This window comes from Dryobates pubescens, chromosome 18, assembly GCF_014839835.1.
Source record: "Dryobates pubescens isolate bDryPub1 chromosome 18, bDryPub1.pri, whole genome shotgun sequence".
NCBI lineage: Eukaryota > Metazoa > Chordata > Aves > Piciformes > Picidae > Dryobates > Dryobates pubescens.
Genome location: NC_071629.1, coordinates 18,500,860 through 18,528,815, shown reverse-complemented (window position 1 = coordinate 18,528,815; position 27,956 = coordinate 18,500,860). Strand labels below are relative to the sequence as shown.

The window sequence follows — 27,956 nt, the reverse complement described above, 5'->3', positions numbered from 1 at the left end:
GTTACCAGATACCAGTGTCTGATATTACAATACCAGACAAGTTAGGACACTATTGTGTACCAAACAAAACCAACCCACTCAACAGTTAGTATCTGCCGAAGAAACTGGAATAAAGCCACGCTCACATTGCTCTGTAAGCACAGCTTTCAACTGACAGGTGCATGGCAGAGACACAGCCTGATCTAGGGAAGGAACAGAGAGCTACAGAACAGCTTACACATTCTGGGTTTCCTGGGGTTTTTTTCCCATTGTCAACCCTTCCCCCTCAAAGTGCAAAGAAAGAAGCTGCACACACATCCTTACCTTATAGAAGAAATACTGTACAAGGTGTGCTATTCTCACATAATACAAATGCCCATGTGCTAGGAGGAGTTTCCTTAAGTGTTTAAACTTTGGCACAGCATAGTCGCTGTTTCTGGAAGCCTGCCGCCCTTCTTTGCCTTTTATACCTGGAGACAGAAGCGTGCAACGGAGTTAGCCCCTAAGGGACTGGAATCTGCACCACTGCTACCCACTGGGTTTGTTCACATCACTCAGCATTCTGAGGCAAGACAAAGGCTGTATTTCCCTCTTCAGTGCCCCAGGAGATCAAAACACACACACGCTGCAAGACTCGGCATGGTTTTGGCTCCACAACACTCAGACCTGCCTCTGGGTTTTTTAAGCTATATTTAGGTTGCTGTCTGAGTTCCTATGAAAGAGTGTGGTGAAAAAGCATCTAAGCAAACCTGATAAAAGATAAGGAGTTGGCTTTCCCCCAGGCTTGCCTGCATCTCACGCAGCCCAGTTAATTCCATTGCAGATGCTTAGCCTCCCGAGACATACCCAGAGCTCAGCTCAAGACAGACAGTTTTGTTCACTCCAAAGCCACAGTTAAACAAACTGCACTGGGGCTCCATTCATTACAGGCTGCCCTTTCTCTCCATCAACCTGTCTGTCTTTGGTGGTATTAAAACACTCTCCAGTATCTCCTGGACCTCTGACACCAGTCTGCAGTTTCCAGCCTGATGTCAGTCACACAGAGGCAGACAACATTACTCAGCATCAGCCCCTATGTGTAGGTCCCCAGTGCTGAGTTACTAGCAGCTGTGACCAGAGAGCCCTAATAAAGTCTGATGTTTTCACTGCACTGCCTTTGCAGCAACTCCCAGTAACCCCCCAGCAGTTTGCAACTTGTGCTTTTTTGATTTGACCAGCAAGCAGCCTTGACATTGAATTTGGCCATGGAGTTTTTCCAACAGAAACTACAGTTTATCACTGGTATGAGGAGTGGTACTATCAAAGGTGAGCAACACATGATCACAGGATGTTAGGGCTTGGAAGAGACCTCTGAAGATTGAGTCTTGCCCCTGCCGGAGCAGGGCAATAGAATCTAGCACAGGTTGCATAGGAACACATCCAGATGCATCTTGAAAGTCACCAGGAAAGGAGACTCCACAACTTCTCTAAGGAGCCCATTCCAAGCATCTAACTGGAGTCAAACCCTGACTCCAAAGAAAGCAAGAGCAGACTTTGTGCATTTTTATCATGGGATCAGTTTAGCCACATGCTATCAGAAAGAGTGACTGCACCTCAGCAGAGAACCCCAGCCACAGCAGACAGGTCTTGGGTGTTACCAAGGGCCTTACCTATTCCAACATGTGCTTCCAAAATCATGCTAACATCATTTGCACCATCTCCTATTGAAAGGGTTATGGGGCTGCCTTTTGTGTTCTTCACCATTCGCACAATCTGAAAGGTTTTTAAAGAAGGATAGCAGCAGAAACCAGAAACTCAGTTAAAAGCCTGTAAAGACATCCCCCCCCAACCCCACATGCACTGCTCCACTTGCAAAGAGGCCCCAGGACAAGCCACCAAGCTCCTACATCAGCAAAACAACACCTGGAGAGTTCAGATTAACAAAACCATCTCTTGTTACTTCCTTCACAGTCACCAGCCAGAGCAAAAGCCAAGATCCAATTGCACGGGGCTGAAGGACAGCTCTTAACAACAAATCCCAAGCAGCAGCAGCCCATCCTTCCCCTCTGCCAGATCCTGCTCTCCCAAAGATGGCACCTCTCCAGCATTTCAGGGGACAGGAAGAGGCTTCCCCCCATGGAACAGAGGCAGAAACACACTGCTTATCTGGCTTAGATACCATCAGCTGACCAGAGGAAGTCATGGACTCCACTTGGACAAATTTGGAAAAGGAAAAACCACAAACAGGGAGTTTTGTTTATCTTTACTTGGCTTGGGTTTGTGGCTTCCTGTAAGCATATTAAACAAAGATTTTACACTCAGATTTGGAAGACTGGTGTGTTTCCATCATGCTCTGTAGCTCAGACACCTAGGCTGGAGAAGGCCTAGCCAATTAGGATGATCAGGCCAAGTCCCAGCTGATAGATTAAAAGCACATCTAGCAGTGTGCTCCAGACAGTTCAGAATACCTGTGCTTTCTGCAGAGGAGCCATCCTGCAGCAGAGGACTGCAGTACACTTCAAGCAGATCTGTAGGAATATGTTTTTGTAATTGCTGGAGCTGGAGTCCTGAGAAGGGTTGAGGATCAGCGACAGCGTTGAGCCATCTATAATCAGGCCATATTCTTGATTCAGAGTCCAGCTTCTGCGACACAAGGAGCACGTTTGAAATAAAACCAGACTTGATTGAAAGTCAGTCTAACCACTTGTATCATCTTAGTGGGAAAGAAATTGACTTGGGATTAATCTTTTTCCCCACTCCTTTTTGGGATGCTTAATCTTAGAAAGCCTGGATTCAACACATGCCCTTCACGAAGGGAATTGTGTAATCAAGCTCCAAACCAGCCCCTACCAGAGATGAGGAGCAAGTGAAGGAGCCAGCCACAGAGCCTGCAGGCAACCTGTTCCCAGGGCTACCACATGGTTCTATTTCTCTATAAACTTGGCATCTGCATCCCAAAGGCAAGTCTTCATGCTCACTGTCCAGAGAAGAGCAACAAGGCTGGGGAGAGGCCTCGAGCACAAGCCCTACAAGGAGAGGCTGAGGAAGCTGGGATTGTTTAGCCTGGAGAAGAGGAGGCTCAGGGGGGACAACTACCTGAAAGGAGGTTGTAGTCAGGAGGGGGTTGGTATCTTCTCCCAGGCAACAAGCACCAGAACAAGAGGACACAGTCTCAAACTGCACAAGGGGAAGTTTAGGCTTGAGGTGAGGAGAAAATTCTTCACAGAAGGAGTTGTTAGGCATTGGAATGTGCTGCCCAGGGAGGTAGTGGAGTCACCATCCCTGGAAGTGTTCAAGAGGGGACTGGACATGGCACTTGGAGCCATGGTTTAGTAGTCATGAGGTCTTGGGTGACAGGTTGGACTTGATGATCTCTGAGGTCTTTTCCAACCTTATTGATTCTATGATTCACTTACCTTTTCAGGCATCCTCTGCTTTTGGGAACATCCTGAATCAGCTTTTTATGGTACTCCATCAGCAGCTCATGGAGCCGATCCTCCTTCCTTTCGCTCTCGCCCACCACTTTTGCCGTCAGCTCCAGCAGCTCAGTGCTGGTCTGGAAGAGCCTGCAGGCGTAGCAGGTGGATTTGGCAGTCTCCATCTTGTCTCCTGTCAGCACCCAAACCTTCATGCCAGCTGCGTGTAGAGCCTCGATTGTCTCTGCTGACTGCTCCTGCAGCCTGCAAGCAGAAGCAGAACATCACTGCTCAGGTTGGCCCTACACGATCCGTACAACCCTTGTTTTTCAGGTAGGAAATACCAGCTCATGGGAAGAGAGTCTACCTTCTCCATGCTGCACAGTCCACTGCCACAGAATAGTAGGAGTTAGAAGGGACCTTTGAAGATCATAGAATGCTCCAGGCCAGAAGGGACCTCCAGAGGTCATCCAGCCTGACCTCCCCCCAGTCAGCAGGGACATTCCCAACTAGATCAGGCTGCCTAGGGCCTTGTTGAGCCTCACCTTGAACATCTCCAGGGAAAGGGCCTCAATCACCTCCCTGGGCAACCTGTTGCAGTGTTACACTACCCTCACAGCGAAGAACTTCTTCCTGATATCCAAACTAAATCTGCCCTTCTCTGGCTTGAAGCCATTGCCCCTTGCCCTGTCACCACAGGCCCTTGTAAACAGTCCCTCCCCATCCTTCCTGTAGGCCCCTTTCAGGTACTGGGAGGCTGCTATCAGGTCTCTCCAGAGCCTCCTCTTCTCCAGGTCCCTTAGCCTGTCCTTGTAGCAGAGGTGGTCCAACCCCCTGATCATTTTTGTGGCCCTCCTCTGGACCCTCTCCATCAGGTCCATGTCATTCCTATATTGAGGGCTCCAGACCTGTGCACAATACTCCAGGTGATCACCAACACCTCTGCTAGAGCAGGATCACCTGGGTGCCTATCACTCAGTGACACATCCAGGTGGGTTTTGAATGCCTCCAGAGAGGCAGGAATAAGGATTAGAAGTCAGCAACTGCAATTTTGCATTTTTCAGCCCCAAAACCCAACCCCAAAGAAACCTGCTTTACACTGAGAGAGCTCAAGAGTCAAGAGTTTAATTTCCACAAGCAGTTCCTACAACTGCACCCGAAACTGGATTTGTTTTGATGTGCAAATTAACGCTGCGTGCTTAATTCACTCCCCAAAGTGCGAGTAATTCCGTGGTTTCATTAATAAATCCTAATTCCTACTACACCAGCCAATTTTAGCAACTAGGGCAGTGTGTAATGGGCTGTGTCAGAGTAATTAATGGCTCTGGACACTTCCAGCATCTGCCTGACTGCTCGGTTCCGCCACAGCAAAGTCAGGGTCGTGACGCAACATCAGGGAGAAACAGCAGGGTTGCTGGGGGTGGCCACCTTTTTACCTGTCTTCCACAGCAGTAGCCCCAATCAAGTGCATGTCTGCTTCTGTGTCTTCAAAAACCTTTGCCATCTTCTCCTCCCTGTCCTGCAGAGCCATCTTAGCTTCATTAAGCTGCCTGTCAATTTTGTCATACTCCTTTTGAGTCAGCTCTTTGAAGGCCACGCAGAGCGTCCGGTAGCCGTCCTAGTGAGGGGAGAGAAAGGAAAACAATTGGACAACTGCCCTAATCCTGCTTCTCTGCATATCATGTTTTAGAGAGAGAGACAGATTGCTCTTTTACCTCTTCCAAAAGGGGCAAAAGAAAACCACTCACACTAAGGACTGGAAAGTTTAAACGGAAATGCTGTTTACAACTACATACAACAGTGCGAAACGTAGCAAAGCATATAAAATGCACCAAAATCCATGGTCTGGGCTTAACACAGAAGCTTGTTAAGCCAAAGCTTTATACAAACCTCCCTTTAAAGCAGGATAACAAACCCAAGCTTCCATGCCCCTTCCCTACCAAGCCGCTCTACCCTCCATACCATGCCATTGTGCCACAGCACAAAATTTGGCTTGGCAGCTCCAGACCCCAATTAGGCCACTCCATGCCTAATTGGCAGTATTGCCAAGGCTGACACCAGGCCTCACTCCTCTACCAAGAGAGATAAGAGCCTAGGTGTCCTTCCTTGGAGGAGAGAGGGGTGAAAAAAGGAACAAAATTAATTTTGCAGCCAGTTTTATAGGGATGAAGGACTTAGGGGTATGAAATGCATCTTCTAGTCCACCTCCTGGACACCCTGGCCCCTCTGGAGCTCTATAACTTTGTGGTTCTTAAAGGCACCCACAGCCTCAAACTGCCCACACTACAGCTCCTCAATTCAGGGTTAGTGCTTTTTTCCACTGTCAGTGCTTTCTGTCAGTACTGACCCTGATGGCAAGGACATTTACCAACTTGAGCCAAAAGGTCAGTTTCTCTGTGTTGATCCAGTAACTTCTTCCCATCAGGGTTATGCTTATTATGTGTGTGCAATCTGACAGACAGAAACTAAGGACAGGAGCTGAGAGCATGCATCCAGCCAAAACTGGCACCAGGCACTTCTCCCACCAAAGAAAACAGCCTGCTGTTATTTCTATTCTTAACCTGCTTAGGAGATGCTGGGGCACAAGAGTGATGAAGACCATGTAAGTACATCAAAAGCAGAATAAAGGTGGAAGCCAAAGAAAACCTGGCTTCAGAACAATTTGAAATGACACTCAGATTTTCAACACTTCCCTCCAAAGCAAGGTCACATCCCTATTTTTGGAATATGTCTCTAACACCAGGAGACAGCCAAATTCCATCTGCATGCTCACCAAAGCGTTTCGGTCCACATGGACTTTTGTTTGTTGGATTTCTTCTTGCTGCACCCTTGGAAAAATAGAGGAGTCTGCTCCTTTACAGAAGAGAAGCAACTTCCCTAAAAGCAAATTATAAATAGTTTATAGCAATCACAAGCTGCAGAAAGACTTAAATGATGTAGAGGGACGAAATGTGGTGGGACTAAAGATGGAACTGCACAAAGCTTGGCTGGCTACCAGAAGTAGCCTCACATTAAACTGTGCAAAACCTTGTTTGACCTCAGGCTAGGACAATGGGTGTCCCCACCTGCCTCTGAGAATGATTTCTTCAACAGGCTAGACAAAGCAGTTTGCTTTTTCCTATTTAGAAGACTGGGCAACTATTTCAGGGAGAGTAAACCCAGCACCTCACACCTTATAGGACTGACACTTGACAAGGATGGTAACCTTTGAGTTTCTCTGCTGTCCCCAGGAAAACCCATCCTGCTCAAGGGAAGGTCCCATATCTAGTAGTCATGAGGTCTTGGGTGACAGGTTGGACTTGATGATCTTTGAGGTCTTTTCCAACCTTGTTGATTCTAGTCTATTCTATTCTATCCTCCATTGTACTTGTACCTCTAGGCTGGAACAAGGCAGCAGCAAGCTCTCCATGGGTCTCTGTCCCCATCTCTGCCTCATCCTCTTATCTGCGCCTGGTCCCCAAGGGCTGCCATGGAGAAAACTAACTCTATCCCAAGCAGAAGCAGAACAGGATTTAATGAACCTAGCTTAGGAAACCTAACAGCTTCGCTTTTCTGGGTTACAGGAATAAAGGGGATGTGTTTTGTATTTGTGCACATGTGTATGGGGACCCAGAAATGAATTTTAACTGTACCTGTGGTGGTTCTCACAATGACACTCATACGGCGACGGACAGGATCGAAGTTCAACACATGGAGAAGCTGGTACCTAAAAAAAACACACACAAAAAAGGGGGAGCTTAATATCAGTAAGAGAAGAGTAACTATGTAAGACAGAAAATCACTAACACCAAGCTGCAGAAATCAATACAAATGGCAGCACCCACTGGGCAATGTACTTTTCACAGCTGCTGCACAAGAGAATTAAATGAAAAAAAGCCACCTGCGGTGCTGCTTTGAGCATGGGGCTGGGGGGTGTGAGTGCCCAGCAGCACGGTGGGCCCCTTGGCTGGGCAGCAGCTCAGCAGCCAGCAGGGCACCACGTGTCACAGGCAGCAGCAGCAGCTCTGGATTTTAAATAAGGAGTTTCACCATAAGGGAAGCAAGAAGTGAAACTTGCTTGTGAAGGCAAGTTCCCAGGAGCGCTAGGATCAGGTCACCGATTCTCAGATGTCCCCCAGGCTGTGAGCACAGGGCAAAATCCAATTATTTTTATCACAGAAGGGGGGGAAAAGAAGTTACAGGGAAGGAAGCCATATCATGCAGTTTAGGCTTACAGTACCCTACTGTGAGACCTAGCCACTGTCCATAAGGTCAGCAACCACTCCCTGAATTCCAGGAGCCAGCTGCACTGGATGAAGGATACATGCAAGAGACTGCAGGCACTTAAGGGACCTGAATTAAGATGTCACTAAAACTGTCAGCAGAATTTTGCATGGAAGCCTCCCAGGCTGCACCTTGCTGTGCTTTGTGAAAAGGACAGCAGGCAGGTAAGCAGAGTCCCAACAGCTCCTGGGGAGCAGCTTTGGCCTCGCCAGGTTGGCCACATTGACCACACTCCACCAAGCTGGAGCATCAGCAGCCCTGTTCCTCAGCAGCCCCTGCAGGACTTACATTTCAGTTTCATTCTTTTGGTTTCTTATTTTCATGAAATCATTTTCAAGTCCTAGAAAAGTGAAACCATACCTGTCAATAAACAAAAGGACAGAACAACATTGAAAACACCCATTGGCACATATTACACATTCACAATGTTCTCATTTCACCTTCTGTACTGCAGAGGAGAGCAAAAAAGTTAGTGAGCCCAAGCTAAAAAGCTTGGCTGAATGTTTGCTTGTTCCAAGAAGAACCTGCTGAGATGTTCTGGCTCCACTCCCATGACCTGGAGAGCTGGGTGCTGCAGCACACAGACACTGAGAACCTCTGGATGCTGTTCCCTGGATCTCCAGATTTACAAGCCATGTGCAAGCATATAGAGCTGCAACAGCCTCCACAGAAAACCTAGGGGCTGGGAATGGCACAGAATGGTTTGGGTTGGAAGGAATCTTAAAGATCATCTAGTCCCAATCCCCTTGCCATAGGCAGGGTTATTTTCCACTAGGCCAGGTTGCTCAAAGCCCCATCTAACCTGGCCTTGAGCACCTTCAGCAAGATTCAGATGTGGGTGTGATAAAAGTAACCCACCTTATTATTTTGCTGCTGCATGCCAAGGAAGAAATTTGACTGCAACAGGCACACAGTAACTGGTCTCCAGTTCTTGGAGATTAAAACACATAGCCATGGGGGACTCTGGCAAAGGAGCCTCTGTCCCAGGCAGGCACTGCAGCACCTCAGGGCTGCTCTCAGCAGTAAATGCAAGCCACAGCTCCCTTAGGAACTGCTCAGAGAAGACCCTTTGCAGAAAGATCACTTAAACCCACAGGCTTCCATGGCTTCACAGGGCCGTGAGTCAGGTTCAGCACTGGGATCACAACATGGTCCCTGGAGAAAGCTGCAGTCCTGACTGGAGAAAAGGGTTTATTACTTCCAGATAGCCCTCATCTCCTTCTCACCAGAGAGAGGGAATTAAAAAAAAAAAAATAAATACTGTCTTCATATTCTTACTTTTCTGCACCTTTCACCAAAGCAATTTCATCTGGGGAAGAGGAGATGTAGCTGCATTTGCGTTCTGGATGTCCTATCAGCCCATCCACCTGGTCTGCCTCCTTGATCTGCACAGTGTGGCACAGGCAGAGCGCTCGCAGGAACAGCTCCTCACGGCTCTAGGCAGGAGGGAGGAAGGGAGAGCTGGTTACCAGCTTGATGCCATGCACTGGGCCCACCTCCCAATACTGGGCTGTGATTTGTGTGTGTGTATTTTAAAACAAAACAAAAAAGACCCCAACACCCCCTTCCCAGCTTCTGAGGTATTTAGCCAGGCAAGAACTGACCACAAAAACTTAACAGTTACCAGCATGCACATTTTCTTACCTTTTCTGCTTTGCCATAGTATTTTAGGGGTCCATCAGTCTGAGAGAAGCCATCCACCTCTGAGATGCAGTCTTTGTACTTGTGCCCATCTATGCAGCACTCAATGAACTCCATGCTGTTCTCTGTCAGCGTCCCAGTTTTGTCTGTGAAGACGTACTCGACCTGGAAGCACACAGCCTTGCTGCACCCCCAGCTCCACAGCACTCTGCTGCTGGACTCAGCACTAGGGAGGCTGCATCTCAGATACTGGGGTCAGTTTTGAGCCCCTCACTCAAAGAAAGACATCGAGGTGCCAGAGTGAGTCCAGAGAAGGGCAACAAAGCTGGGGAATGGTCCGGAGAACAGAGCTGGTGGAGGAGAGGTTGAGGGAACTGGGGGTGTTTAATCTGGAGAAGAGAAAGCTGAGAGGAGACCTTCTAGCTCTCTACAACTCCTTTAAATGAGGTTGGAATGAGGTGAGTGCTGGTCCCTTGTCCCTAGTAACAAGTGACAGGACAAGTGGCAACAGCCTCAAGCTGTGCCAGGGTAAGTTTAGGATGTGTAAGAAGGGATTATCAAGCCCTGCAACAGGCTGCCCAGGGTGGTGGTGGGAGTCACACTCCCTGGGGATATTTAAAAGCTATGGAGATGGGGTGCTGAGGAACATAGTTTAGGGGTGGCCTAGCAGTGCTGGGGTAACAGTTGGACTTGATGATCTTAAGGGTCTCTTCCAACCAAAATGTTTCTATCCTAATCTTGCCCCCCAAAAAGACACAAGTGTCCCACAGGGTTTACAACACTGTGCAGTTCTACTTTGCTCCTCAGAGCAGCTCCTTTGTTTTTCAGACCTTTGCACAAGTGGCTGGATGCAGGGTCCTGAACATTTAAACATGTATTTCCAGGCTTTTTGTTTTCTCCTGATCCTGTTTACTGGGCCTTTTGCTACAGGCTCCTTGTGCTTATACAGCTGCTGCCGGGCTGCTGCCTCCTTTGAGGGATTATCATCTTGGCCCCTTATTTAAATTAGGGATTTGCTACTCCAAATGTGGTTTTTATTTTCTATAACAGCAAAATATAAGCAGAAGGCACTATCCATATCCTCTGCTCAGTCTGAGAAGAAAGGGAAGCCTGAGCTGTGGCTGCATGTGCCCAGAGAGATGACTGGGCAGACATTTTTGTTAATCCTCAAAAAGACAAAGGGGTTTTAATTTTTAATTGAAGCAGGGCAAGCAAACCACCCTGACGTGCAGAGTGCTGCACCTGATATTCCCCAATATGGAAACAATTGGCATGACCCAATTCCTGCTCTTTCATGCACTATTTATAACCTTATCCCTTTCACAGAGAGAGGAGAATCACATTAAACGGAAAGTGCCACCAAAGCAGCTGAAGCTCTGCCCTGAGGGGACCACGAGGGACTGCCACAAGAAGGGTTCCTATCAGGGAGGACACTGCCATCCACATTTTCATCCAAACAGAGCATGGTCTGACCTGCCCAAGCTCTTCGTTCAGGTCCGAGGTGTTCACCAACGCTCCCTCTTTTATTTCTTCATCGTACATCTCCTTGTCCCAAGAGATGAAGAAGGAGCCCAAGAACTTCTGCATCTCTACTGTGACGTACATAGAGACTGGGATAATGAAATTGAAGAGGACCATAAATGACAAGAAGTCCGTGAACATCCGCAGGACCTGCAATGGAAAGAGAGGATGATGACGGGATGCCTGCCAGGTGTAACTCAGGGGGCAGTTAACAGCAACACCCCTGGGGTTTTAGGCAGCTTTGCTTTTAACATTCATTAAAAAACAAACAAACAACTAACATCTGAAAACAAATACAGCTAAGATGCAGGACCAGATTCCATTTTCCTTTGGTGCAGAACATCTCACTGCCTTCTGCAGAGCTATAAGGGTATAGTACCAGAGTACACCTCACTGCTTCACAGTGGCCAAAACAATGTTTTATTCAAGTGTGTTCCTCTAAAAATATATTGGTGCAGGCTCACTCTGCTCTCAAGTAACTATGAACAGGAAGCAAAAGGCTTGAGACCAGTCAGGAAGTGGAGGGGGTACAACTGGTGCAGTGACAACCCTGCAAGTCCTACTCAATAATCCATCAAACAGCCAAGTTCTGCGCACTTACACTCAGCTCTTTCAGGCTTGACTGCCTGTGCCTCAGTGAGTTAAGAAGCCGGATGACATGGCCTCAATTTAAGTTTAGCTATTCAAAGCTGAAAGACAGCTTGAGTTCAGATAAGGATCCAGGCTGAATCAGCTGCTGCATTTCTGTAATACATAGTATGTATACTTTGCCTTGCTCCATGCAAGCACCACCCTGGACAAGCACGAGAGAAGCAGGAAGGAAATTGCAAGCAGCAGGAGAGGTCGAAGGGGGTAAGCACCTCCAGCGAGCAAACAGAGTGGCTGGAGAGTGGCCAGGCAGAAAGTGACCTGGGAGTACTGGTTGACAATAGGCTGAATATGAGCCACCAGTGTGCCCAGGCAGCCAAAAAGGGCAATGGCATCCTGGCCTGGATCAGGAACAGTTTGGCCAGCAGGAGCAGGGAGGTCATTCTCCCCTCTACACTGTACTGGTTAGACCACACCTTGAGTCCTGGGTCCAGTTCTGGGCCACTCAGTTTAGGAAGGATGTTGACTTGCTGGAACATGTCCAGAGAAGGGCAACGAGGCTGGGGAGGGGTTTGGAACACAAGCCCTGTGAGGAGAGGCTGAGGGAGCTGGGGTTGCTTAGCTTGAAGAAGAGGAGACTCAGGGGTGACCTTATTGCTGTCTACAGCTACCTGAAGGGAGGTTGTAGCCAGGTGGGGGTTGGTCTGTTCTCCCAGGCAACCAGCTCCAGAACAAGAGGACACAGTCTCAAGCTGCACCAGGGGAGGTTTAGGCTGGATGTTAGGAAGAAATTCTTCATAGAGAAAGTGGTTACCCATTGGAATGGGCTGCCCAGGGAGGTGGTGGAGTCACCATCATTGGAGATGTTTAGGAGGAGACTTGATGGGATGCCTGGTGCCATGATTTAGTTTATTAGATGGTGTTGGATGATGGGTTGGACACGATGATCTCAAAGGTCTCTTTCAACCTGGTCTGGTCTATTCTATTCTATTGTATCAGGGCTGGCAACAGACACCATCAGAGGAAACAAAACCATTCACAACAAATAAAGCCAAAGAGGAGGTTGCCAGAACACAAATCCACTTACTTTGAAGGTGTCTCTCTCTTTTTTAGTCTTTTCATTGTACCAAGGCTCATCGTTAAACGGATTACTCTGCCAGACGTATTTCAGAGTGGTGCAGACGGTAGCCTTGCTCAGCAGGATGCACAAGTACACTATCAAGAAAGCATTGATAGACCTGGAAAACAAGTTCCTTCTGTAAATTCCTCCAGATATTTTCATCTGGAAAAACCAGGCAAACAACAGCAACAAGACTTCCTTACTTTTAAGTAGGGAATTACAGAACAAGTGCTTTTGACAGTGCTGATACTTAGGGGCAGCTCAGGTATTTTAACATGTTTTTGTTGTTGGTTTGGTTTTGTAAGTTAAAAAAAAAAAAAAAAGCTACCAAGTAATGCAGGTTCTTGAAAGATATTCTTAATCAAATACACAGATTTTTTTTTTCCATGCAATCAGAGAGCATCTGAAACAAAAGGCAGCAGATTAGAGGATTAGTTCTGCTGAAGTCCTCCGCGACAAAACCCCAAACGGCTGCCCACAAATACTCACTTCTCTACAGCAGACCGCTTCTGAGATTTCCCTTGATAGTTCAAAGCCATTTTTGTTTCCATTCCAGTATAGACTGCAACTCCTACAGGGTATTAAAGCAGAGCTCATAAGGGTCTGGCAGCCCCAGAGGGACCAGGCTTGTACTCGATGTACTTAATCAAGTTCAGTTGATTAGATGGTGTTGGGTGATAGGTTGAACTTCATGATCTTGAAGGTCTTTTCCAACCTGGTTAACTCTATTCAGGGAAGGTTTAGGCTGGAGGTTAGGAAGAAATTCTACCCAGAGAGAGTGATTGTTCATTGGAATGGGCTGCCCAGGGAGGTGGTGGAGTCACCATCATTGGAGGTGTTTAGGAGGAGACTTGATAGCGTGCTTGGTTGCATGGTTTAGTTGATTAGGTGGGCTGGATAATAGGTTGGACGCGATGATCTTGAAGGTATCTTCCAACCTGGTCTGGTCTATTCTATATTCTAATCTGTAGTTAGCTATAAGGGGCAATAGTGTTTACATGAAACCTGAAAGAAGCATCACCCAAGGACTACTCAACTACAGAAACCTAAGTAATGTAATTGTAGACATCCCAGAGCACTGAGCAGGAGCCTGCAGATCACATATGGTCAGAAAGAACATCAGTCTTCCACCACAGCCATCACCCTCAAGCATGAGTGGCTGGGACTGTGATTCTAGCACACATTTTCAGCACAGGATTTGGGAACAACTCCCTGCACTTTGTATCTCAGGCAAAAAGAAAAGCTTGCTGAGGTGTATTAACACAACCTGCACAGCCTGGCAGCACTGCAGATATAACCAGCATCTCCTCATTTCACCCTGTCAGCTTGCATACTGACTATAACTGCAGCCCAGGCAGACAGGCTGCACAGAAATATTTTTCCTCTCCAGATTTAGTGATGAACATCTACATTTGTCACCACTTATCAGAACTATTTAAACAAACCCCCAAAAATATAATGATAAAAAACTGCTCACCATAAATCTTCTTGGTATTTTTGAGGGTAGCACCTTTCAGTAACAGGTTTTCAGGGCCCAAAGACCTAAACAAAAGAAGTTGTAAGATTACATCACTCAGTGAACATTCAAACTGCTTTATCATTTAGACCCAGAGATACTTATAGAGCTAAAACAGATGTTCTTTAGACCTGATGGCTTGATTTATGTGTTAAATTTGGCATTGTTTGGGTTTCTCTTGATATACACTTATACTTCCATTTCATCTTACACAGGCCATTCCTGGTGCTCAGAGTGCCACAGTTAATGGGGGATTAACAGTAAAGCTTTGGAGGAGTAAGTGCAAAATGTTCAGATCTAGTATATTCCAGTACTTATATAAAAGCTGCTTTTAAAAGCACTGAAAATCTGTCCATTCCAGCACAATCAATAGCACCAAAACCAATGGCTTATTTTGCTCCCATTCATGCTTTTATTCTTCTTCAAAAGCCCCATCCATCACTCTCTGTTCCTTCTATGATCCAAGTAGATCCATCAGAGTGTGAAACATGGCCAACACAGCTCCAGTGACAGACATCTGGTTTTTATGACTTATAAATGTTATCTACTGTTTGTTTGCTTTTTCCCCAAACCCACTCTGATTAAGTTTCTGCTTTCCCCTCAAAAACCAGTGTTTTACAATTGCCTGGTAAAGTTATTTCCCCATCATAAAGATGTTACCAGCTTAATTCTGCTTCTCCAAGAGGGCCTCAGACAAAAATCATAGGATGGCAGAAGAATGGAGAGATTAACTGTGGGCCTCCCAAGAATGAGATCCTTCAAATCTGAAGTAGATGCCCAACCTCTTTGAGAAGGGCCAGCAATATCTATGGCTGCAAGACCAACCTGGCTACAGGCTCTTGGTTGCTTTTGTAGATGATAATTCTTCCAACAAATCTGCAGTAAAAACATGAGAAACTGGTATTACAAACACATTAACATCATAAAGAGCTACTACAGACATACTAAAAAACAAAAGCCCTGAAAAGAGATGAAAGCAAACATGTAAATGAGTGCAGCTGGGAGTTCAGTGCTTCAGAGGGGCAGCTACGCTCAGAACAGGGAGAAACCACAAACCTCCTATGGCTGGGGAAGTCTTCTCAGCTGCCATCCAGTACTGGAGCAGCAGTACCCAACCATACCTACACATCCACCACATACCCATTAGAGTGCAACACACCCCAGCAAACCTCCCTCAGGGGGTTTCATCACAAAGACTGGTTACATCTGGAAGTCATTAAACTCAAAAGCATTTTACCTGGGAAGCAGAGCGGCCTCAAAAAAAGGCACATGGACCATTACTACAGCTGAGCTGACAAAACATAGTTCATTGCACCATGGTGAATGTTGCACCAGGAAGGTTTTGCTGCAAAGAAACCAAGTTCTGAAGAACTGGGGTGTGGACTTTGCCTCTTCATACAGAGTAAGTCCTCCAGCTTATTGCTGCCTTGAGAAACCTTTTGGTTTGAAAAGAAAATGTCCTTTGTTTTGCTGAGCTGTAGTTTATTGTATCCCCTAACAAACGGTGCTCAGGTGTCTGCAGGGAGAAGGCACCAGACAGTGAAAGGGCAGGAGGAGCAGACTCACTTGTAGAGGTCAGGCTGTGGCTGTTCACATTCGATGGTGGCAGTGAGGGCATCGATGGCTTCATCCGTACAGAGCACGGTGGTATCCCGCACCGCGTAGTGAGTCTGGGCAGAGGAGCACAGGCAAATTCAGCACAACCCCCCAGCACCACCACCCATCTCCAAATTTTATAGCCTGGTACTTAAAATGCCACCATGCAAAGGCTTGTCACCACCAGTAGCTCACTGAAGCCCTCACTCCACTCCCACAAAGTGGCTGAAGCATGTCTCAGATAAAAATTGAAGTCACCAAGCTTAATAGAAACTGTAAGGGGAAGGAGCTGCTGGATATCTGCTCAGTCAGGCATGCACCAAAAGCAGATCATCACTGCTTTCTCCCCAGAGACCTGCTGCCACCCCAGTTGGGGTGGGAGGAGGCAGCTGCAGGTACCCCTGGGGTGAAGGGGCTCTGGGGGACCATGCATCCTCCCACTCTTGAAGGTAATTAGACTCCAGCTCTGGTGCCCAGGGACCAGGCAGTGTGCTGGCAGACTCCAGGCTATTTTTAGCAGCTGCTGCTGAGAGGGTTCATCTCTTACAATTAACTGGAAAGCCCACGAAGGATCCACTCAGTGCCTTCCAGGCTCTATTTATAGGAGCTACTCAGAGCTCCAAGTCACGGCAGGCTCCACGGCAGGCTGCCTTCATCCATCTTCATAAACAAATTCATTAGAAAGCTTCCTCCACTCCTCACGTTTGCCTGCCCCTCCTTGTACATCCCGGGAGGAACTGCTGCTACACATGCTGTAGCCATGACAGTATAAATAGGCACCTTCAAGCCACTGTGGTAACCTGCCTGGCTTTTCCTAGTGGGAGCAGGTGCACAGACACCCCCCCATCCCTGGAATCAATCACAACCTTTGAGAAACTCACCCCCAAAGTGCTCCTGCAGTGCCCAGTACCAAACCCAACCCTCATGTGGAGTTTTGCATCTGCTGCTCCTGTCACCATAGATGCTGTGCAATTACTGAGTGATGCTTCAAAGCTGCCTCCTAATCAATTCCCCAATCTTTACATCCTCAGTGCCTTTAGCAAACACATGTTCTCTTAGATAATGTACAACTGAAGAGCTGCGCTTCAAAGACGCAGCCCGGACAAAATCCCTTTTATAGTTCAGCTCCAGTTTCACTTAACCAGCCACCTTTCCCATACCTCAACCTGACAAGCCCCAAACACCACAGAAATCCCCACCAGGTAGGCAGCAGGCATCTGTGCAGATGAGGCTTTGTGAGCACCCAACTGCGCTTCCCTCGACCTCCTTTTGCAGTGAGCTCTGGTTCCTAACGTTTGACCTATTTCCCCAAAACAGCACTTGCTTTTCTATTCCCCTCTTCCCTTTCAAACTCATCTTCATCTCATCAACAAACAGCTGACAGCTCCCAGTCACCTACAGGAATCCATAAACCAGGAAAAAAAACAACAACCCAGTGCTTGATAGAGAAATTCAGTATTGCACTTGAGTCTCTAAAGTATGGAAGAGCCAAGACTCTGCAGAAGTTACATCAACTCATGCATATAATACACCTGAGAAAAAGAAGCAATTGCTTACTTAACATGGTTATCTATTTTTAGCTTCAAGCCACTTCAAAGTTTCACCCCTCCTCACCAGCAGAACCAGTATGGTGCATGAGTACTGCATTAGCTACCACACGTCATTTCCAGTACCAATAAGCAGCCACCCATGAAGAGGTGAGCCACAGAGCCCATACAACACAGATCAGATTGACAGTGGCATTCCCCCTGACTTCAGAGTGTGCCAGAATGCATCATGTCATTTCAAATGTATCTTCCAGTTTTACTGCTGCAGTTGCTCCTATCTGTATAAATATTTATCAAACACAAGTGCAACCAAATGCTGGTGTCTTCTGAGGTATGGAAGTTTTGTTGTTGCTGCTGCTGCTGCTTTCTCTAGCTTAGAGATGAGGGGAATGGATAAAGAAAGAAAAACCAGAGAGAAGACTCCTCCTCAGCAAGACTAGTATTAAATTTCACTGCTTGATTCTGGGAAAGGGAGAGAAAAGGAAACCCCAGAAGCAATGTTTTTTCTCACACTGGTGAAGAATTCCCTCAACAAATCCAGACAGACTGCCTCCAAAAGCCCCAGATCTCACTGGAAAAAGCTCAGTTAAACAACAAATGCATCGGCAGGTAGAGGGAAGGGAATAGAAACAGCTACAGGCACTGTCTTATCAACACAAAAGAGCAGGGAAGCACTAACATGCTGCCCATGATGGGCAGTAAGGCAGCAAAGTCATCCCAATAAAGAGAGATTCAATTTGGGGCACTGCCAGCAGAAATGACTGTTGGAGACCAAATGGCAAACAAACAATCCCCAGGGGCTGCAGGGCTGACACACTGGGAGCAGATGGAGGGAAGAGCTGTTAAACCGCCATGCAGCCACAGCAATGGGCTCCATTGGAGCACTCTCCAGTTAAGCACACCCCACCCCCACGCTAGCACCATCTTCAGTGGCAGCTCTGAGCACCCGAGTCGTCCCCATAGCACTGGCTCCCAAACACTGCCCAGTCCATCCCCATCATCACCTTGAAGTTGGACTCGCCATCGAGACTTGCTGTAGTGACATAGCAGGTCCCATCTACGCTGCTCGAGGCCAAAAATATCAAGTCACAGGGGAAGGTCTCATCTGCTTTCACCTCTACTATATCTCCAACCTGGAAGCAAGGAAACACTTATGTGAAACGCCTTCCTGGTTGTCATTAAATGGTCTCTCAAAGCCTAAAACAAATCAGCTTGGCTAAAAGGGAAATTAGGGTTCAAGAAGTGTGCAAGTCCCCAAGCATCACTCCAGAGCTGCTCCAGCCCAGCACTGAGCCAGAGTTCCCACGTGGCACCATTAGCATTCATTTCTCTGCTAAATCTAGGTGGAGTAAGAGACTGTACTTGTCTGAAGTGTGGTGTGATAAATTAACGTCAAAGCTAAGTGTACTTTCCTGGTGTCCTTGGGAGAGTTGGAAATAGAAGAGGACTGCCTGTCCTGGAGGAGTGCAAAACGCTGACAGATCTGTCACTTGTCAGCCCTGGTACAGCTTTTGTGAGACAGCTTTTCAAAAGCAATCAAACAAAAGCAGTTTCACTTCTTAACTGGGAACGGCTCTCGGGGCATCTCTTCTGAGAGCGAGCATGGCAGGGCAGATCTGACCACAGCACATCCCTCATCCCTCGGCCCTGCCTCCTCACACAGCCACGTGTTCCCATCAGCCTCAGCCATAACCACATGCAAGTTCTGCTAATGGTTACCTTGATTTTTTCACTCTCTTTCTGCACTTGCTTTGCATTTTCCACAATGAAGACATTGCTTTTGTTCACTTCGTTGTCAGCTCTGTGCCTCAGCCAGTCCTCGTATCCCTAGGCACATAAACACAGCAAACACAAACTTGTTCACGAAGCAAGGGAGCTATGAGAGAGGGTAAGTGGGATGTAGAGAGGAGGAGAGCTTAAAAAAAACCCCAGATAACAAATTAAGTAGTTCTCAGACCTCCTTCATGCCTGACAAAACCAACCAGAGGAGCTCAGACTGAAACAATTTCTTTTAAAACCTCCGTATGTCTATTTGACAGATTCAGAACAGGTTAAAATAACACACACAAATAATCCCTATGCAGTGCATGCAATGAGCAGCTAAACTACTGCAACATGCTTCTATTCTCAGCATTGGCAAGGACAGGCTGATAACGTGAGTAATACACTTAGCACCCTGCAACTCTTCCCTATGGTAACACAGGACGAGACTCCTCTTCTTCAGTCTCTACTGAAAGAATTAAACATTCAGGTTTGAAGCAGATGGGTTTTACTCTAGCTCTCCCTTTCTGGCTCCTGAAGGAGAAGCTTCTTTTATCATTCAGTCCTTCTGCAGGGGAAATTTGAAACGGCACGTGTGCATGGTGGGAGGAAAAAGGGCTTTTAACGCCACAAAAAGATAAGGCCTACATATTTTCAGGACTGAGTGGTGGAACAGAACCAGTCCTTTCCCATTGATCAACACAGGAGCAGAGCGTGGGCTATATTTGGAGCACATCTCTGTATCCTGCAAAGACTTAGGGAACATTTCTAAAAAGAGAAGAAAAATCCAAGTAAAGCCAAAAGTACAGCAGCAACCTTTCCTGACCCTCACGGCTTGCTCTCAGCAGTACAGAGAGATATGTTCTATGTTGCTAAAACAAGAGAGACCAACAACCATACTCAACACGCAGCCTCTCTTGAAAAGCACCAGCGGGCACATCTTGCCTTCTCAAAGGGGTTCACCAAACCCACCAGCCCATTTTGGTGACTTCCAAGTATATTCCAAACCATGCTCACAATTTTTACCCGTGACATATCCCAAAGAGCAGCTTCCTCTCCTCAAACTGGTATTTTTACCTGTTTGATAGCTGTGACAGTGATGACAAAGAAGAGTGGGAGGCCACTGGTCACTGGGCTGGTTGGGGTGTCCACTATCACCTGCAGAGAGGGGGAAAAAAAAAAGTAGTATTGCTGACAGCTGGTTTTCAGGCAGCAGAAGAAACAAACATTTCTGGTAGGTGGGCAAAAGGGTCCTCACCCTACTGTGGTAAGTTGCAATCCGGCAGAGGGGGAAGGGAAAGAAGGGGCACATGAGAAGAATAAGCACAGGCATCCCTAGGGGTGTTCTCCATCTTGATGAGACTGCAACACCTCTTCCTGAAGACCATGGGATAGTCTCAGATAGGAAAAACCCTATCAGAAGTAACTTAAAAGCTAAATTTGACCTTGCTCCAGTTGGAAACTTAAAAGCCTGGATGAATGGGCTGCTGGAGATGAGCTACATAAATACTACTCAGATTGCAAATGCCAAGGAGCCTGCTCCCACCATGGGATGTGCTAGAGAAGACTGAGGCTATGGAAGAAGGATGGAGCAAAGGCAGCAGCAATGCATGACATGAAAAACACCCACAGTTTCTCACTGAGCTAAAGGAGGGATGTTCTTCCTATTGGGCAGTGAAAACAGGACACATCTCAGACCTAAAAGATGGCTGATTATGAGAGGGAGGACACCACCAGCCATCTTTAACCATCTTGACCCTCAGAGGTTAAACCCAAATTACCCAGTAAAAACAGCCTGAGCTACCAAGGAAATAGACTGCAGAATGGAACATGAATACTGAAGCAAAACAGAAAAGCACATTTTGCCTCTAGGGTCTGAAATTTAGACTTCAGAGGATGATTTGAGCAGAGTGACCAGACAAGGGCCTCAGGATGGATGGCTGGATCTTTCCCCAGCTTGGAGTGATGTTTGAGCCAGCTCCATAGGAAAGACCAAGCCCCTTGATCATTAATTAAACCTTCAGGCTGCAGGAAAGTGCTGTTTCTTCTTCACTCCAGCACAACTTAGCCTGAAGGGTAAGAATGGCAGAACAGGTTCACAACTACAAAGGAGTAACATACAAGGAGGGGGAAAAGTTGCACCTTTACCCCACCTTTCAAACCAGGCCACACAGAATTGGCCAATTTTCCTGCCCTCTCCAGAAAGGACAGGAGCATGAGAGAGAGATGGTGAAGGCTGGGATGAAAGGGATGGGGAAGCTCAGCAGAAAGGCTTTGTGTCCCTACAAAGGGACTTTGTCTCCCTTCTCTTGTTTGTGCTTCCCTGGCACACTCACAAACAGCAGCATCTGGATATTTATTGTTTTAGGCTGCCTGGAAAATGCTGTGTTAAGGACAGGATTGCTCTTAGCGGCTAGTAGGAAGCTACGTGGACAATTTTAACTCTCTGAAATGCTGTGCACTGCAATTTTACCCTGCATTATTGCATCAAAAGAGAAAAGAGCCAGAAGATACTGAAGTGGAAGAGATGTACCACAAGAAGCAGCCAGGTAAGTGGTGTAGAAGTAATGTGAGGGTAAACCAAGATAAACACAACAAACATTTCCGGAAGCACAAAGCCCTGGCTCGCTCAAATGGGTGTAAGATGTGTGCAAACAAAAAGTCTAGCAGAAACCAGACTTTGGAGAACTAATCTTGAGTGAGGATGGGGTCAAGTATTAGGTGGACACATCCCATACAGCACATGATGGACACTCATCTAGGTGGCACCACAGAAGTTTAGGCCAGTCAGCCAAAAGTTGGAAAACCTGGACAGACACATTGGAGATACAAAAGACTTTTAACTGAGAAGGGCAAGGAAGAGGACCTCTTGCTGCCCAGGGGGAAAGTTCTCTGCACTAGATAGATGCAGCTGTATTTGTTTAAACCAAGCAAAACAATTTCTGTCCATGCAAATACTGTGTTGCAGACACAGAAACACAAATGCTAGATAAAGGCCCCAAAATAACTCATTTATCTATTTGGAAACTGCACTCAGTGCTCAGCCCACGGCTGGATACTGCTCTTCCCCTTTGTGGGTGGTGGAAAGTAAGGCTCCTTTGAAGATATTTTTAGCTCTTTTAGAACTTCAGCAGCTTCATTTGGATCCACTTAAAAGTGACAAGACCCTCCTGTTACTTAATAGTTTCTTCCTAACTCATTGTTTCAGAGCCCAAGATCACAGTCCAGAAGTCATCTCCATCAATCAAAAGGGACATTTTTCATTCCTGACACCTCCTAAATTAGCTTACTGCCATCAACTCACTCTGCCTACAAACACACTTGGACTGTGGTTACTCCAGGCCAGCCATTTCCACCAGGAGTTTACCTGCAGTTTCCTTTGATTATTACAAGAGGTGAACCAGACACAGCTACTTGTAACCCTGTCAGTGCACCAACTGGGATTTTCTGTCTAAAGCATGTGCTCTCTCAAGAGCAGGAGCTGAATTTGAATTCATAGAGTCACAGACATTTTGAGAAAGGCTCTCAGCAGCAGGTAGAGCAGATGCAGCAGGCAATTCCCCAGGCATCCTGACACTGTGCTCCTCACAGCACACAGGGCAATTCCATCATTTTAAAACAATTTAAAGATAAGCAGCAACATTTAAGCTATAGATGCCATTTATCAAGGCATAACCCTTGGTATTTCAAATGAATGAAGTGGCCCTGAGTGCCTTTTTTTTAAGGGAAGTGACAACTCCAGAGCAACCAGTGCCCAGGGCTAGTCGTTTGCTCTATAGGGCAGCAAGTCTATTAGTGCTGTCAGGTTGGGCTTTGTCTGGTTGGGTTTGTTTCATCTCTGCTAGAACATGAGGGCTGCTTCCTTATTTCAGAGATGCTCACAGAGTCGAAACGAGGAGGTACAGCCAGGTTCTTCACTCATCTGCATACACCTGTGCCTAAAATAAGTAAGCAGCTGAACTGTAACTGATTTTTGTAGAGAACAATCAAGAACACACCAGGTTCCCTCCTAGCCAGAAGGTCAGGAGACAAAATGTAATGCTGCATCACTAAATGGCCAGCTACACAAAAAGGACATCCTGACTCCAGGGCATCGCTGCAGTTCAAGGCAAATTACAAATGCACTCTGACAAAATGGAGCAGTGCCAGTGAAATGAAGAGATGGAGGGGAGCCAGCTGATGGCCCCGTGTAACACTGCCAGGAATCATGCTCAGCCCTTATCTTGGGATCCCTCACTTCTGCAACAGCCACCACAGTGACAATAAGCCACAGCCCGTTACTGAAAGGGTAACGCGTTTCAGACACTCCTCTTTTGAATACACAGCCTAGCAGAGAGCAATACCCCAAGCCTGAACCACCAAAACCCAGAGAAGCCACCCAACAGGAGGCTGTTTGTAGGAGCCACATGGTGCCATTACATTTGCTGGAGTAGAGTTTTGATGCCCATTTTTAGCCCTAGAGCAGGTTTGTCTGCTGAGCCCCAGGCCTGAGGATTTAAAAGGTGAGGAAATGCACTGCAGTGCTTCTCCCAAATGCATTTTGACAGCCTGCTTTTCTTGATTGACAGAGCAGAAAAGGAATATTCAGGGCTGTTCAGGATTTGCCCCTTAACCAAAGGTGTACAGAGCAGAAGACTTTTGGCTGAGTATAAATATTGCAGCTTTCTCCACATTCCCAAAACTCAGGCTATGCATTTTCTTATTTTTACTGAGTACAGCCTCTCTTCCCTGCTTGCCTTCAAACTCACTACAGCTAAGATAAACCAACATCATATAGCTTGGGAAAATTCACTGTTATGCAGCAGAAGTAACAAGAGTGGCAAAAAAGCTGGATCTTAATTCTGCAGCATCAAAATGTATTTTCACCAGTTGACTGATCTGAATGGTTAAAACATTAAGATTTAATTGTTTCAGCAGTCATTCAAACATCATCTCTCAACATTTTAACTATTATGCCTTGGATGGTGTGCTAGAAGAGCAACAGCTTCCAGCTGTTAAAAAACAAAGGAATTGGAAGCACCAGAGTCACTCAGGAACCTTTTGTTCAACCTCTGCTTACCATCAGAAGGCAAATAAACCCCACCCTTGCCATCAAAGCTCTTACCTGCACCAGGAAAATGATGAGGAAGTAGAAGTTGGCAATTCTTCTGAACTGCTCAAAAAGGTTCTTCGGGAGGAAGTTCCAGAGGGTGTACTGCAGGGAGAGAGGAGGGCTCACAAACAGACCAAGGCACAGGGCTGACTGCCAGACTTTGGCTACAAAATGAGAAGGATCCGCACCAAATAGGAAAGGAGTTCTCCCTTTAACCCAGCATGAGCAGCACAGCAAGCTGCCTTGAGCAGCTCTGGCCTGACTTAGGAGATGGTGAAGGGTAAAAAAAAAAAACAAAACAAAACAACACCCCAAAAACATGAAGTCAAAAGCAACAGATTCTGCTTCATCAAACAACTTCTAGACAGGCATTTGGAGAGGCCTGATTTCATGAAGAGATAATGCACAGCACAGAGATTTGTACCCTCAAATTCCAAAATCCACCTTACAGTTTGAAATTCTGTTTAAAAAAAACCCAAACAACCCAAAAGAGGTTGTTCCTACAGATTTGTTATTAAGTTGTGCTTCACTGTCATTCAGAAAGCTGCCAAATCATTTGCTTCGGGGAACAGGTGGAATTTAAGCACAGCGTGGAAAAGAATGGGTCTCCTAGCTGATGTTTCAATCTGCCTCAAAGTAAGAACAGTGAGCAGCCAAATCTCAAGACTGATGCCCACTTAATTATAAACAGAGACTGGACAGGTAAGTAAAGTTAGAATAGAATCATAGAATCAACAAGGTTGGAAAAGACCTCAAAGATCATCAAGTCCAACCTGTCACCCAACACCTCATGACTATTAGACCATGGCACCAAGTGCCACGTCCAGTCCCCTCTTGAACACCTCCAGGGATGGGGACTCCACCACCTCCCTGGGCAGCACATCCCAATGGCCAATTACTCTTTCTGTGAAGAACATTCTCCTCACCTCCAGCCTAAACTTCCCCTGGTGCAGCTTGAGACTGTGTCCTCTTGTTCTGGTGATGGTTGCCTGGGAGAAGAGACCAACCCCCTCCTGGCTACAACCTCCCTTCAGGTAGTTGCAGAGAGCAATAAGGTCTCCCCTGAGCCTCCTTTTCTCCAGGCTAAATAACCCCAGCTCCCTCAGCCTCTCCTCATAGGGCATGTGCTCGAGGCCTCTCCCCAGCCTCATTACCCTTCTCTGGGCATGTTCAAAAGTCTCAATGTCCTTCTTAAATTGTGGGGCCCAGAACTGGACACAGGACTCAAGGTGTGGCCTAACCAGTGCTGAGTACAGGGGCAAAATGACTTCCCTGCTCCTGCTGGCCAGTTCATGCCAAGCCAGTAGAAACGGGAAATAGAAAGGAGCAAGGACACAACAATCAAAATAAATCAGGGAAGAACTAAAATTAGTGCTAAAACAAATCATTTGTCAGAGACAAATGAAACAGGGGAAGGTGTCCTCTCTCTGAAGGACCCTCTTGCATGCCAGGGAAATGACAGCAAGAACATTACAGGAGTTAAATATGGGCAGACTTCGAACTTCCTCAGCATAAACTCAGACAGCAGAGAGACATAAAAATAAATAAGGTCCAAGCTGAATAAAAAAAGGAGAGGAAATCCCCCCCCTTACAGCTCAAGGAGAGTAAAACTGAAGCCTAACTGTATGCTGAGCATCATGAATCCTAAGCAGTATGTATCCAGCTGTGTTGACAATATCAGATGCCACTTGTTTGATATTTTACTCCAGTTGGCTTCCAATCATTTGCAACAGCTTCATGAATGTCATGGAAAAAAAGTGAAGCAGAAGGCAGATGAGCGTCATCACAGTTTTCCACCATAAACAAAAGCTGCATTAATACCCTATGAATGTTTCCCCTTTCATCCAAGGGGATAAACAGAGCTGGTTATTTTCGTTCTATCTCAAGAGAGGAAAAACCCATGGGGAAAAAAAGAAAAGAATTATATTTTTCTACTCATTTATAAAATAATTCCCCACTCCCTTTTGCAAACCTGAGTTGCTGTGGTCTCATGCTGCATTATATTCAACCTGCCCTTCCTTCCCAGAGAAGATGCCAGAGAGAATTATAGAAAGAAGGGGGAAGGGGGAACCCACAGTCACAACCAAAAAAAACACCCCAAAAAAGCAAACCCACAAGCCAAATGTGTCCATGTGTTTTGCTCTCATCCAGCCAAAAGGACCAGGAATGCACCCCCCAGGGGACAGACAAGAAGTAAAAATACTATTGGAGAGGCTGGACCTGTGGTATAAAGTATGTGCCAGGCTCCCCCACTTGCTAATGGACCTTTATATTCTGTATTTGGCCTCAGCTTGAGTACTGTGTTCAGTTCCGAGCACCACAGTACAGGAAAGGCATTGAGGTCCTGGAGTGTGTCCAGAGAAGAACAACCAGGCTGGTGAGGGGTTTGGAGACCATGTCATACAAGGAGCAGCTGAGGGAGCTGGGGTTTAGTCTGGAGAATAAAAGACTAAGGGGAGATTTCACTGCTTTCTACAACTAGCTGAAAGGAGGTTGTAATATGGCCAGTGTTGGTCTTTGTTGGTCATTTCTCCCAGGTAACCAGCATTAGGACAAGAGGAAATGGATTTAAGTTGTGCCAAGAGAGGTTTAGGTTGGCAGTGGTCAGGCATTGGAACAGGCTGCCCGGGGAGGTGCTGGAGTTGCCATCTCCGGAGGTGATCAAGAAGCATGTAGATGTGGCACTTCAGGCTATGATTTAGTGGTCATGGTAGTTGGGTTATGGTTGGACTTGATCTTAAAGGTCTTTTCCAACCTTAATGTTTCCATGATTCTAATTCAGTGTGTCTCCATCATACACCAGCAGGGTGAAGACACCAGCAGGGAGCACACAGGGGTGATGCACCCAGCAGAGCAGAGCAGGCTCACCTTGGAGGAGACAATCCTTGATTCTATGATTCCGTGACTAATTCAGGGTGTCTCCATCATACACCAGCAGGGTGAAGACACCAGCAGGGAGCACACAGGGGTGATGCACCCAGCCCAGCAGAGCAGGCTCACCTTGGAGGAGACAATCCTGTTGTCGCAGAACTTCTGTGCCACGTACGCATCTGTTTCCAACACAGGACGGTGCCCGACCACCACGGTGCGTGTCCCAACTCGCTTCTCTTCCCCAGCACACTGTTGGGCAACCAGGGAAGGGAAAAATTAGCTACCAGCTCAATAAACATCAAGTATTTGTATGTAATAGCTTCCAGTTTCCAAATGTGCCGTTCTGTTACAAACAAAGCGGCTAGATCCGTGAAAAATTCACTTCTCTACCCCAGCACAGAGAAGGAAGAGGTGCACAAGGTCACTGAGCAAAACCAAGGCAACACTGAGCTTGGAGCATGGGGTCCCCACTGCTGCTTAGCCACCAACTACCCAGGACCACAGCATGTCCTACACTCCACCAGGACAGAGGGCTGGAACACCTCTCCTATGAGGACAGACTGAGATAGTTGGGGATATTCAGTCTGGAGAAGAGAAGGCTCTGAGGAGACCTAATTGTGGCCTTACAGTATCTTAAGGGGGCCTGCAAGAAAGCTGGGAAGGGACTTTTTAGGGTGTCAGGGAGTGATAGAACTAGGGGGAATGGAACAAAAATAGAAATGGGTAGATTTACATTGAATGTTAGGACAAAGTTCTTCACCATGAGGGTGGTGAGACACTGGAAGAGGTTGCCCAGGAAGAGGGTAGAAGTTTCATCCCTGGAGGGTTTTAAGGCCAGGCTGGATGTGACTCTGAGCAACCTGCTCTAGTGTGGGGTGTCCTTGACCATGGCAGTGGGGTTGGAACTAGATGATCCTTGAGGTCCCTTCCAACCCTAACAATTCTATGATTCTATAACAGGTTATTGCTTGTGTTCACCATGCTCATGCCCTATGCAGGCCAGCTGCCATCTCTACTTGCAGCCTGTGCCCATCTGCCAGGCATTTTTTCCTTCTTGAAGGAGAAT

At 46.8% G+C, this 27,956-nt stretch overlaps 1 protein-coding gene across 6 annotated transcripts in view; it reads right to left on the bottom strand.

Annotated features, from left to right (window-relative positions):
• The window catches only part of ATP11C (ATPase phospholipid transporting 11C), a 64,716-nt gene that overhangs the window by 15,479 nt on the left and 21,281 nt on the right, over positions 1-27,956 (bottom strand). For all 6 annotated transcript variants that reach the window (XM_054169324.1, XM_054169328.1, XM_054169327.1 and 3 more), the window contains exons 2-22: positions 27,020-27,139; positions 24,032-24,121; positions 20,005-20,085; positions 18,886-18,993; positions 18,171-18,299; positions 15,590-15,693; positions 14,849-14,899; positions 13,985-14,049; positions 12,997-13,078; positions 12,475-12,625; positions 10,752-10,949; positions 9,282-9,443; positions 8,916-9,073; positions 7,926-7,997; positions 7,007-7,080; positions 6,148-6,251; positions 4,811-4,992; positions 3,375-3,638; positions 2,427-2,601; positions 1,629-1,731; positions 304-449 (exon numbers count right to left, since the gene is read on the bottom strand). In XM_054169324.1, coding sequence (XP_054025299.1) covers positions 304-449; positions 1,629-1,731; positions 2,427-2,601; positions 3,375-3,638; positions 4,811-4,992; positions 6,148-6,251; positions 7,007-7,080; positions 7,926-7,997; positions 8,916-9,073; positions 9,282-9,443; positions 10,752-10,949; positions 12,475-12,625; positions 12,997-13,078; positions 13,985-14,049; positions 14,849-14,899; positions 15,590-15,693; positions 18,171-18,299; positions 18,886-18,993; positions 20,005-20,085; positions 24,032-24,121; positions 27,020-27,139 — 2,619 coding nt within the window. The remainder of the gene's footprint in view (positions 1-303; positions 450-1,628; positions 1,732-2,426; positions 2,602-3,374; positions 3,639-4,810; positions 4,993-6,147; positions 6,252-7,006; positions 7,081-7,925; positions 7,998-8,915; positions 9,074-9,281; positions 9,444-10,751; positions 10,950-12,474; positions 12,626-12,996; positions 13,079-13,984; positions 14,050-14,848; positions 14,900-15,589; positions 15,694-18,170; positions 18,300-18,885; positions 18,994-20,004; positions 20,086-24,031; positions 24,122-27,019; positions 27,140-27,956) is intronic.